Source organism: Pseudophryne corroboree, chromosome 4 (genome assembly GCF_028390025.1).
Source record: "Pseudophryne corroboree isolate aPseCor3 chromosome 4, aPseCor3.hap2, whole genome shotgun sequence".
Lineage (NCBI taxonomy): Eukaryota > Metazoa > Chordata > Amphibia > Anura > Myobatrachidae > Pseudophryne > Pseudophryne corroboree.
The window spans coordinates 881626778-881640109 of NC_086447.1; the positions used below are offsets into that span (position 1 = coordinate 881626778).

The 13332-nt window shown below is 44.8% G+C and overlaps 1 protein-coding gene across 1 annotated transcript in view; it reads right to left on the reverse strand.

Annotated features, from left to right (window-relative positions):
• Positions 1–648: 648 nt before the first annotated feature.
• ZFAND3 (zinc finger AN1-type containing 3) overlaps positions 649–13332 on the reverse strand; it is a 363579-nt gene continuing 350895 nt past the window's right edge. The window contains exon 6 of the mRNA XM_063918865.1: positions 649–3009. Coding sequence (XP_063774935.1) covers positions 2855–3009 — 155 coding nt within the window. The 3' untranslated portion in view covers positions 649–2854. The remainder of the gene's footprint in view (positions 3010–13332) is intronic.

Consider the following 13332-nt stretch of genomic DNA (forward strand, 5'->3'; position numbering starts at 1 on the left):
GCCTACGCAGCAAAGCCTGGGCCTCTAGAGAGTGAACCCTGCCACAGCTATTAGTCAAACAGCAGTATAAACTTCTGAAGGCCTGTCTGTCTCCAGAATACAAATATGTACAAACTAACTGAGAAGCAACTAAAATTTCAGTACTCATGTATTTAGTAAATATTTGTATGGTAGTGGCACTCTGGAATCATTTTTGTCTCATTAAACTGAATATCTGGCACACAAAAAAAGCCCCCGCTGCCTACCCCTGGTGTAAGCTGTAAGGTTTAATGATACATGTGACTGTTTGAGTTTTCAGGATATGCGGATACAGATGTAGCCATGCTCATCTATCCCTTTAATAGGATACAGGGCAGTCAGACTTAATCCCCTGCTGTACTGTTCTCTCTGTATTGCATTGCAGTTGAAAACAATAGATGAAAGGCTTATGCTAATAAGGATTGGTGCACCTAGGCGCAGCAGAGAAGGCTAGATGAGTGAGGCTTCATCTGTACACTCTGTACTCCATATCCTGTTTCAGGTCTCAAACTAAATAAATAAATAACTGAATAAAACACTCTCTGAAACAGTTCACTGAAAATTAAAAAAATAACCAAAGCAATAAAAAAACATATTTCATAGGGAAAAGAGAAAGCAATGGAGTCAAACTTGAATCTCATCCGTTTATTTTTTTTCTTTCAGCAGGAAGGGGAGAAAAGAATAAAGTTACAATATTTTTTTTTTATATTTATACAATGTTAAACTAAAACAGTTCTAGGCTACATGTGTTAAGTAAATCTAGAACACAAAAATGGTTAAATAAGATTTTCTTTAAGATACAAGAAATTAAACTTTTCCTTACATTTAACAAACTTCACAGAACAGATACTGCAAAGGAACAACCCAGTGAATTATCATTGTATTGCAAACTGTCCATAATTCCCAATAAAATGTTCATGGTAGTGTTTGCTTCAGCCACCTTTCAACTAATCTTGTGTCCAGAATCATGGGTGATGAGGAAAAAGCCTTTATCTTCATTTTTATGAGGAACAGGGCTTGCGTGTTGGTTATGGTAAAAAAAAAAGTAATCAGGACTAAAAGCCTATTGTATTTTACAGCATCACGTGGCATATGTGGTACATAGTGGTCTTTGTGGCAATTGCAAGATGAACAATCACAGAAGATGCATGGATCTTCTTTCACTGTTGAGAGAAGTTCGGTTCCTGAAAGAAACAAGAGGCTAGAAATCCCGTTTATCATAAAACAGTGGTGGCAGCGGTGGGATTACATGTCTTTTTGCTATGTGCTACAGACAGGTATAATTGGTCACAGAAGAGGTAATTGTAATTATGAATCCTAAACTTGGACATTTCCAGCTCAATCTTCCGATACCACTTTTATAAACTTCATTGTGATAGTGGAAACCTATTCTTCTCGAACAGCTGAAATTCCCTTGAGTGCATAAGTGCCAACAAACCTGAAATACCAAGTCAACTGTGTACAAAAGAAAACATGCTAAAAGTTCATTAGCTATTACTATCAAGGTGGCTTTAACACAAAAAGAAAACTGAATTTCAAAGTGCAGTCAGTCATGAGGAACTCTATGCGAAACAGTCTTAGATCTGAGAAAGCGCTCAAGACAAAGCCTTAAGACAAAAGCAAGTGACTTTAATGAAAATGAGACATGGGTACTCTGTAGTCCTTGAAAGTTTTAGACCTTGCGTAAGGTTCTTTATAAAGCATCACCCATAATTAAATGCTCCTCCCCAGACATTTTGCAGCACTCAATCATCTGGGATTACTTGTTATTTTCCAGTCATCTCTCATTTACTAAACATGCTTTAACATCCTAACCCCCCCCCCCCCTCCCCCTTAGGCTGCATAGAATGAAGGCCGTTGAGCCGTTTTGCTTTAGAAGCTAACAGTTCGGAGGGGAACATTACAAAAGTCAAGTTGATGAGGGGAGTTATTTGTGGTTGTTCCTCAACAATGTTACTGAGTTCCGTTTGCTATAAAATATGTCCTTTCCCCCCAGTATATGTATAGTACAGAAAGTGGGTCTGTAGGCTCCAGCCATGGCTACTGTGCTGTGAGTAGGCCTTATATGACCACAAAGCCATCACTTGGCAAATTGCAAACAAAAGCCAATCAGGTTAAGGCTGGTGGGGTAGGCTGTTGTAGTCAGTAAGTAGCTCTCATAGTATGTACTTGTTACATTAATCAATTACAGGTACAGGGGGTGAGGCAAAGATCAAAAAACCCACAAAATGTTTATGTCTCAGATAGCAAGCCCAGAAAGACGACGACTAACCGCCGGGTCTTTGTTATTATACTTAAAAACCTGATAACCTGACTGGGAGGATGCTCCTGCCCAGTGAAATCCCTGATGTTGGTAATAGAACACTCAGACACACATGATATGGACAGGAGTGGCCATCGCAAACTTCACCGGCAATGTCACGTGACAGTGGACGATCAGTATGAACCCAACTTTTATTTATAATTAATGGTTATGGGCTACACCAAACAATGAGTGAATTAGATGGTCCAACTATAAAACAGTTTGGAGAATGACATAACATTTTTTGTTTTCTTTTAATCAGTGTAACGGAAAAATGAACAGCGTTAATAATTATAAAGTTTAAATAAATTCCTGGTGCTTCCCTAGTGGCCAACAGCCATTGTGTGGCCAATAGTCATCCACTAACAACCTCATTCATTTAAAGTACCTGCATGGTTTTCAAAAACAAAAGAAGAAACCTGATTGGCTGTAGTGTGTGACTTGCTCAGTAGTGAGAGCCTGCTTGACTTTGTCCTAAATAAGGCTAACATTAGTGAACTAAGAGAAACAGCATTTGGTTGAAGATTATGGCACTCAGGAACAGCCCTCGCCAATACGTTGGCAGGACCTTCCCACTTTCCGGTCTAGTTTAACCATTTTCATAATAGCCTCTTCACGTCCGCGGCCCATGTGGTCGAATGTGCAGTCATGCTGTTCCGGGAGACGATGTAACATACAGAACACGTAACCTGTAAGGAATAAGAGAATAGCGATATTACAAGGAATACTTCAGTTCTTCACTAGGAGGCCAAGAAACATTAAGGCAGATGTACAGTACCAGTCAAAAGTTTGGACACACCTTCTCATTCAATGGTTTTTATTTATTTTAATTATTTTCTAAATTGTAGATACTTACTGAAGACATCAAAACTATGAAAGAACACATATGGAATTATGTTGTAAACAAAAAAGTGTTAAATCAAAATATGTTTTATATTTGACATTCCTCAAAGTAGCCCCCTTTTGAGGAATCTAAGATATAAAACATATTTTGATTTGTTTAACACTTTTTTGTTTACAACATAATTCCATATGTATTCTTTCATAGTTTTGATGTCTTCAGTATTAATCTACAATATAGAATATAATTAAAATAAAAGCATTGAATGAGAAGGTGTGTCCAAACTTTTGACTGGTACTGTATTAACCTTGAAAAGGGATAAAGAAGTGATAAAGCAGTGATAAGCGCAAGGTGATAACGCACCAGCCAATCATTACGGATTTGAAAAATGACAGGAGATGACTGGCTAGTGCGTTATCACCTTGCGCTTATTACTGCTTTATCCCTTCTCCAGGCTTAATATAACTGCCACGCTGGGTTCCATTTACCAAAGCTTTATCACTATAAAGAACCAACACTGACTGTGTTTGAAAAATGACAGGTGCTGACTGGTTGGTACGTTTGGTCTCTGTTGTATGTTCTCCACATAAATGTAGCCTTTGCTCTTCAGCCTATCAGTGCAAACAAGGGTATAACCAATGAGCAGATGTACAAAAATCACAGGGCACCAGCTATATTGATGTACATTTTAGCTGGTAATTCTGCAGTAGAGGAACAGGTTCCTTTATACATGTGAGGTCAAATTATTATCAAGGTCATTTCAAATCAATTTGTAATTACTTTTTATTTAAGGTTTCCACATTTTCGTAATCGGCCATGAAATATATTTATATGGACATATTAAAAAAACCCACACAAACAAAAAAACCTCAACATTTTGTTCTGAACACAACAGGGTAAAATTTAAATAAGGTGAAACTTTAAAAAAATAATGATAGTCTATTCCTTAATCATTTGAAACTGTTCCAATGTTTAAACTGGGATCTCAATGATATGGTATCATTAGTCACTGTTGTGTATAGAAACAAAGAACATTTCTGATTTTTGATATACGCAAATATCAAAAAAGTTAAGGCCCATACACACTGGGCGATTTTGAGCTCAAACTAGCTCACATATGGCATTTTGAGCTACTTTGAGCTCAAACTCGTCCAGTGTCTACAGTATGGCCGGGCGATGAGTGGTGAGCACTTATGCACGCTCACGCATCATCGCTAGCCGCCACCATCCGTCGGGCTGTTTGAATAGCCGAGTGAAGCACTTTCCACAGTCTCCTACTGTGGAAAGTGCTTCACCCCCGTGAACATCGCTGGGCACAGGATAAATAGCTCAGTGTGTATGCACTGAGCTATTTTCCTGCCAGCGATGTTCACGATTATCGCTGTGCAAAAACGCCCACTGTGTGAGCTATAGTGACACCAATTGTCTTCTAACCTTTAAATGTTGTTGAAGACAGGACCATTTATTTTTTGCCCTAAAATGTAAATACCTAAAATGAAAATTATTTGTGTAATAATAAAAGCCGTAAGATCCAGGGCTCAAGCTATCGTTTATCTAGTCTAGAAAATATCTCAGTGCTGTCCCTCCGTCTTCCTTCAGCTAATTTTAGAGCCAGTGTCCGTCTTATACAAACTAGTAGCGTGGCAAATTCATTAAAACTTAATGTAGTTGCTTGTGTCTCTTTTGTTTGGTGTCCTCATACTGGACCAAATGTATTAAGCGTTAACAAGAGACAAATGGGTAAATGTATGATCTGGCGATACGGGAGAGAAGCAGTATCAGCGCACGTTACGTGCGCTATACCGCTTCTCCCCTATGTATGGTGGCAGTGTCTGCAGGGTGAGCGTCCCTGTCCATATCAGCGCTATCTAAAAGCAACGCTGAATGTTCCGACACCTACAGCTGTCGATTTTGAGCTGCAGGTGGCGATGCGACAGAGCTGTCCTTGCCTGCGGCGGGGTGCCAGCTATGGAGTGTGCAGGGGATCTCGCGTGAGAAGCGAGATCCCGCGCATACACACAGGAGACGGCCAGGAAGGAGACACCGTGTGTCAGCACTGAGCTGAAGCTCTCTGTGTTCAGAGGGACATTACCGGAGGCAGACAAGATGTTCTTACATCTTGTCGACGTCCTTTCCTACTTCGCCTCAGTAGTGAGGCGAAGCAGGAAGTGTTATCGCAGCACGATGCGTGCCGCTATAATACATTTACCAAAAAGTGGAGACTGACAGTGATAAATGACCAGGCAACCAGCTCCTAACTGTCATTGTTCAAACTCTGCCTGTGACATGGCAGTTAGAAAGCTGATTGGCTGGTATTTTAGCACTCTTTATCCGTCTCAACTTTATCTCTTGTTAACACTTAATACATTTGGGCCACTGTATGAAGAGCGAGTAAAATCTGGATTCTACCATAAGCCTTGACTTGGACATAATAAAACGGGTATGCCATGTGGTATATACGGCTGTAACCACTTAGAGAGAGAGGGTCACAATCACAAGCCCTATGCAAAATAAGAATTTACTTACCGATAATTCTATTTCTCGGAGTCCGTAGTGGATGCTGGGGTTCCTGAAAGGACCATGGGGAATAGCGGCTCCGCAGGAGACAGGGCACAAAAAGTAAAGCTTTAGGATCAGGTGGTGTGCACTGGCTCCTCCCCCTATGACCCTCCTCCAAGCCTCAGTTAGGATACTGTGCCCGGACGAGCGTACACAATAAGGAAGGATTTTGAATCCCGGGTAAGACTCATACCAGCCACACCAATCATACTGTACAACCTGTGATCTGAACCCAGTTAACAGTATGATAACAGCGGAGCCTCTGAAAAGATGGCTCACAACAATAATAACCCGATTTTTGTAACTATGTACAAGTATTGCAGATAATCCGCACTTGGGATGGGCGCCCAGCATCCACTACGGACTCCGAGAAATAGAATTATCGGTAAGTAAATTCTTATTTTCTCTATCGTCCTAGTGGATGCTGGGGTTCCTGAAAGGACCATGGGGATAATACCAAAGCTCCCAAACGGGCGGGAGAGTGCGGATGACTCTGCAGCACCGAATGAGAGAACTCCAGATCCTCCTTAGCCAGGGTATCAAATTTGTAGGATTTTACCAACGTGTTTGCCCCTGACTAAATAGCCGCTCGGCAAAGTTGTAAAGCCGAGACCCCTCGGGCAGCCGCCCAAGATAAGCCCACCTTCCTTGTGGAATGGGCATTTACATATTTTGGCTGTGGCAGGCCTGCCACAGAATGTGCAAGCTGAATTGTATTACACATCCAACTAGCAATAGTCTGCTTAGAAGCAAGAGCACCCAGTTTGTTGGGTGCATACAGGATAACAGCAAGTCAGTTTTCCTGACTCCAGCCGTCCTGGAACCTATATTTACAGGGCCCTGACAACATCTAGCAACCTGGAGTCCTCCAAGTCCCTAGTAGGCGCAAGGCACCAAAATAAGCTGGTTCAGGTGAAACACTGACACCACCTTAGGGAGAGAACTGGGGACGAGTCCGCAGCTCTGCCCTGTCCAAATGGACAACCAGATATGGGCTTTTTTGAGAAAAAAACCACCAATTTGACACTCGCCTGGTCCAGGCCAGGGCCAAGAGCATGGTCACTTTTCATGTGAGATGCTTCAAATCCACAGATTTGACTGGTTTTAAACCAATGTGATTTGAGGAATCCCAGAACTACGTTGAGATCCCACAGTGCCACTGGAGGCACAAAAGGGGGTTGTATATGCAATACTCCCTTGACAAACTTCTGGACTTCAGGAACTGAAGCCACTTCTTTCTGGAAGAAAATCGACAGGGCCGAAATTTGAACCTTAATGGACCCCAATTTGAGGCCCATAGACACTCCTGTTTGCAGGAAATGCAGGAATCGACCGAGTTGAAATTTCTTCGTGGGGCCTTTCTGGCCTCACACCACGCAACATATTTTTGCCACATGTGGTGATAATGTTGTGCGGTCACCTCCTTTCTGGCTTTGACCAGGGTAGGAATGACCTCTTCCGGAATGCCTTTTTCCCTTAGGATCCGGCGTTCCACCGCCATGCCGTCAAACGCAGCTGCGGTAAGTCTTGGAACAGACATGGTACTTGCTGAAACAAGTCCCTTCTTAGCGGCAGAGGCCATAAGTCCTCTGTGAGCATCTCTTGAAGTTCCGGGTACCAAGTCCTTCTTGGCCAATCCGGAGCCATGAGTATAGTTCTTACTCCTCTACGTCTTATAAGTCTCAGTACCTTAGGTATGAGAAGCAGAGGATGGAACACATACACCGACTGGTACATCCATGGTGTTACCAGAACGTCCACAGCTATTGCCTGAGGGTCTCTTAACCTGGCGCAATACCTGTCCCGTTTTTTGTTCAGACGGGACGCCATCATGTCCACCTTTGGTATTTCCCAACGGTTTACAATCATGTGGAAAACTTCCCGATGAAGTTTCCACTCTGCCGGGTGGAGGTCGTGCCTGCTGAGGAAGTCTGCTTCCCAGTTTCCATTCCCGGAATGAAACACTGCTGACAGTGCTATCACATGATTTTCCGCCCAGCGAAAAGTCCTTGCAGTTTTTGCCATTGCCCTCCTGCTTCTTGTGCCGCCCTGTCTATTTACGTGGGCGACTGCCGTGATGTTTTTCCCACTGGATCAATACCGGCTGACCTTGAAGCAGAGGTCTTGCTAAGCTTAGAGTATTATAAATTTACCCTTAGCTCCAGTATATTTATGTGGAGAAAAGTCTCCAGACTTGATCACACTCCCTGGAAATTTTTTCCTTGTGTGACTGCTCCCCAGCCTCTCGGGCTGGCCTCCGTGGTCACCAGCATCCAATCCTGAATGCCGAATCTGCGGCCCTCTAGAAGATGAGCACTCTGTAACCACCACAGGAGAGACACCCTTGTCCTTGGATATAGGGTTATCCGCTGATGCATCTGAAGATGCGATCCGGACCATTTGTCCAGCAGATCCCACTGAAAAATTCTTGCGTGAAATCTGCCGAATGGAATTGCTTCGTAGGAAGTCACCATCTTTACCAGGACCCTTGTGCAATGATGCACTGATTTTAGGAGGTTCCTGACTAGCTCGGATAACTCCCTGGCTTTCTCTTCCGGGAGAAACACCTTTTTCTGGACTGTGTCCAGAATCATCCCTAGGCACAGCAGACTTGTCGTCGGGATCAGCTGCGATTTTGGAATATTTAGAATCCACCCGTGCTGTTGTAGCAGTATCCGAGATAGTGCTACTCCGACCTCCAACTGTTCCCTGGACTTTGCCCTTATCAGGAGATCGTCCAAGTAAGGGATAATTAAGACGCCTTTTCTTCGAAGAAGAATCATCATTTCGGCCATTACCTTGGTAAAGACCCGGGGTGCCGTGGACAATCCAAACGGCAGCGTCTGAAACTGATAGTGACAGTTCTGTACCACGAACCTGAGGTACCCTTAGTGAGAAGGGCAAATTTTGGACATGGAGGTAAGCATCCCTGATGTCTTGGGACACTATATAGTCCCCTTCTTCCTGGTTCGTTATCACTGCTCTGAGTGACTCCATCTTGATTTGAACCTTTGTAAGTGTTCAAATTTTTTTAGATTTAGAATAGGTCTCACCTAGCCTTCTGGCTTCAGTACCACAATATAATGTGGAATAATACCCCTTTTCTTGTTGTAGGAGGGGTAATTTGATTATCACCTGCTGGGAATACAGCTTGTGAATTGTTTCCCATACTGCCTCCTTGTCGGAGGGAGACCTTGGTAAACCAGACTTCAGGAGCCTGCGAAGGGGAAACGTCTCGACATTCCAATCTGTACCCCTGGGATACTACATGTAGGATCCAGGGGTCCTGTACGGTCCCAGCGTCATGCTGAGAGCTTGGCAGAAGCGGTGGAACGCTTCTGTTCCTGGGAATGGGCTGCCTGCTGCAGTCTTCTTCCCTTTCCTCTATCCCTGGGCAGATATGACTCTTATAGGGACGAAAGGACTGAGGCTGAAAAGACGGTGTCTTTTTCTGCAGAGATGTGACTTAGGGTAAAAACGGTGGATTTTCCAGCAGTTGCCGTGGCCACCAGGTCCGATGGACCGACCCCAAATAACTCCTCTTCCTTTATACGGCAATACACCTTTGTGCCGTTTGGAATCTGCATCACCTGACCACTGTCGTGTCCATAAACATCTTCTGGCAGATATGGACATCGCACTTACTCTTGATGCCAGAGTGCAAATATCCCTCTGTGCATCTCGCATATATAGAAAATGCATCCTTTAAATGCTCTATAGTCAATAAAATACTGTCCCTGTCAAGGGTATCAATATTTTTAGTCAGGGAATCCGACCAAGCCACCCCAGCTCTGCACATCCAGGCTGAGGCGATCGCTGGTCGCAGTATAACACCAGTATGTGTGTATATACTTTTTATGATATTTTCCAGCCTCCTGTCAGCTGGCTCCTTGAGGACGGCCCTATCTATAGACGGTACCGCCACTTGTTTTGATAAGCGTGTGAGCGCCTTATCCACCCTAAGGGGTGTTTCCCAACGCGCCCTAACTTCTGGCGGGAAAGGGTATACCGCCCATAATTTTCTATCGGGGGGAACCCACGCATCATCACACACTTCATTTAATTTATCTGATTCAGGAAAAACTACGGTAGTTTTTTCACATTCCACATAATACCCTCTTTTGTGGTACTTGTAGTATCAGAAATATGTAACACCTCCTTCATTGCCCTTAACGTGTGGCCCTAATAAGGAATACGTTTGTTTATTCACCGTCGACACTGGATTCAGTGTCCGTGTCTGTGTCGACCGACTAAAGTAAACGGGCGTTTTAAAACCCCTGACGGTGTTTCTGAGACGTCTGGACCGGTACTAATTGTTTGTCGGCCGTCTCATGTCGTCAACCGACCTTGCAGCGTGTTGACATTATCACGTAATTCCCTAAATAAGCCATCCATTCCGGTGTCGACTCCCTAGAGAGTGACATCACCATTACAGGCAATTGCTCCGCCTCCTCACCAACATCGTCCTCATACATGTCGACACACACGTACCGACACACAGCACACACACAGGGAATGCTCTGATAGAGGACAGGACCCACTAGCCCTTTGGAGAGACAGAGGGAGAGTTTGCCAGCACACACCAAAAACGCTATAATTATATAGGGACAACCTTATATAAGTGTTTTCCCTTATAGCATCTTTTATATATTTCTAACGCCAAATTAGTGCCCCCCCTCTCTGTTTTAACCCTGTTTCTGTAGTGCAGTGCAGGGGAGAGCCTGGGAGCCTTCCCTCCAGCCTTTCTGTGAGGGAAAATGGCGCTGTGTGCTGAGGAGATAGGCCCCGCCCCTTTTTCGGCGGGCTCGTCTCCCGCTCTTTAATGGATTCTGGCAGGGGTTAAATATCTCCATATAGCCCCCGGAGGCTATATGTGAGGTATTTTTAGCCAAAAAAGGTTTTCATTTGCCTCCCAGGGCGCCCCCCTCCCAGCGCCCTGCACCCTCAGTGACTGCCGTGTGAAGTGTGCTGAGAGGAAATGGCGCACAGCTGCAGTGCTGTGCGCTACCTTAAGAAGACTGAGGAGTCTTCTGCCGCCGATTCTGGACCTCTTCTCGTTTCAGCATCTGCAAGGGGGCCGGCGGCGAGGCTCCGGTGACCATCCAGGCTGTACCTGTGATCGTCCCTCTGGAGCTAATGTCCAGTAGCCAAAGAAGCCAATCCATCCTGCACGCAGGTGAGTTCACTTCTTCTCCCCTAAGTCCCTCGTTGCAGTGATCCTGTTGCCAGCAGGACTCACTGTAAAATAAAAAACCTAAGCTAAACTTTTCTAAGCAGCTCTTTAGGAGAGCCACCTAGATTGCACCCTTCTCGGCCGGGCACAAAAATCTAACTGAGGCTTGGAGGAGGGTCATAGGGGGAGGAGCCAGTGCACACCACCTGATCCTAAAGCTTTACTTTTTGTGCCCTGTCTCCTGCGGAGCCGCTATTCCCCATGGTCCTTTCAGGAACCCCAGCATCCACTAGGACGATAGAGAAAACTTGATGTTTGAAGTAACACCTGCATTAAGACTGGGGCGTGAACATTTGTGACCCCTGCAGAAAACCGCCGACGGAGGGTGAGCTGGAAACTGCAGCAGATGAGGGGTTTATTGATCCAAATTTGTTTATAGAGTATTTTAGTAAACTGAATTTACTGAGGAATCAACTACACAGAAGCGAATTAGTAGGGCAGCATGCCGCAAAAGTCAGCTACAGAAGGTGGGAAGGAAACCTTGAGAAATTCAGAAGCTGTTCTAAAGCTCAGACACAAATAAGAGATGCCAGCTAAGAAAGATCGTGTTTCTGTGAAATGCTGAAGTTCAGAAGCAACTAGTTCTGAAATACCCGAAAGACATGCACTGATCAAAAGTAAGGACCCGAGAGAGAAATGGGGATTTCAAAAAAACTGTTGTTGTTGTGTGTATACCACTTATCACAAGGTTAAATGAATGGTAAGTGGAGCAATGTTGAAAAAATAAGAATTTACTCACCGGTAATTCTATTTCTCGTAGTCCGTAGTGGATGCTGGGAACTCCGTAAGGACCATGGGGAATAGCGGGCTCCGAAGGAGGCTGGGCACTCTAGAAAGATCTTAGACTACCTGGTGTGCACTGGCTCCTCCCACTATGACCCTCCTCCAAGCCTCAGTTAGGTACTGTGCCCGGACGAGCGTACACAATAAGGAAGGATTTTGAATCCCGGGTAAGACTCATACCAGCCACACCAATCACACCGTACAACTCGTGATATGAAACACAGTTAACAGTATGAAACAATAGAGCCTCTCAACAGATGGCTCAACAATAACCCGATTTAGTTAACAATAACTATGTACAAGTATTGCAGATAAACCGCACTTGGGATGGGCGCCCAGCATCCACTACGGACTACGAGAAATAGAATTACCGGTGAGTAAATTCTTATTTTCTCTAACGTCCTAGTGGATGCTGGGAACTCCGTAAGGACCATGGGGATTATACCAAAGCTCCCAAACGGGCGGGAGAGTGCGGATGACTCTGCAGCACCGAATGAGAGAACTCCAGGTCCTCCTCAGCCAGGGTATCAAATTTGTAGAATTTTGCAAACGTGTTTGCCCCTGACCAAGTAGCTGCTCGGCAAAATAGTAAAGCCGAGACCCCTCGGGCAGCCGCCCAAGATGAGCCCACCTTCCTTGTGGAATGGGCATTGACAGATTTTGGCTGTGGCAGGCCTGCCACAGTATGTGCAAGCTGAATTGTACTACAAATCCAACGAGCAATAGTCTGCTTAGAAGCAGGAGCACCCAGCTTGTTGGGTGCATACAGGATAAACAGCGAGTCAGATTTTCTGACTCCAGCCGTCCTGGAAACACATATTTTCAGGGCCCTGACAACGTCTAGCAACTTGGAGTCCTCCAAATCCTTAGTAGCCGCAGGCACCACAATAGGCTGGTTCAGGTGAAACGCTGACACCACCTTAGGGAGAAACTGGGGACGAGTCCTCAATTCTGCCCTATCCATATGGAAAATCAGATAAGGGCTTTTACATGATAAAGCCGCCAACTCTGACACTCGCCTGGCTGAAGCCAAGGCCAATAACATGACCACTTTCCACGTGAGATATTTCAGATCCACGGTTTTTAGTGGCTCAAACCAATGTGATTTTAAGAAACTCAACATCACGTTGAGATCCCAAGGTGCCACAGGAGGCACAAATGGGGGCTGAATATGCAGCACTCCTTTCACAAATGTCTGAACTTCAGGTACTGAAGCTAGCTCTTTTTGAAAGAAAATCGACAGAGCCGAGATCTGTACCTTAATGGAGCCCAGTTTTAGGCCCATATTCACTCCTGCTTGCAGGAAATGCAGAAATCGACCTAGTTGAAATTCCTCTGTTGGGGCCTTTTTTGGCCTCGCACCATGCAACATATTTCCGCCATATGCGGTGATAATGCTTTGCCGTAACATCTTTCCTGGCTTTAATAAGCGTAGGAATGACTTCCTCCGGAATGCCCTTTTCCTTCAGGATCCGGCGTTCAACCGCCATGCCGTCAAACGCAGCCGCGGTAAGTCTTGGAACAGACAGGGGCCCTGCTGCAGCAGGTCCTGTCTGAGCGGCAGAGACCACGGGTCCTCTGAGATCATCTCTTGAA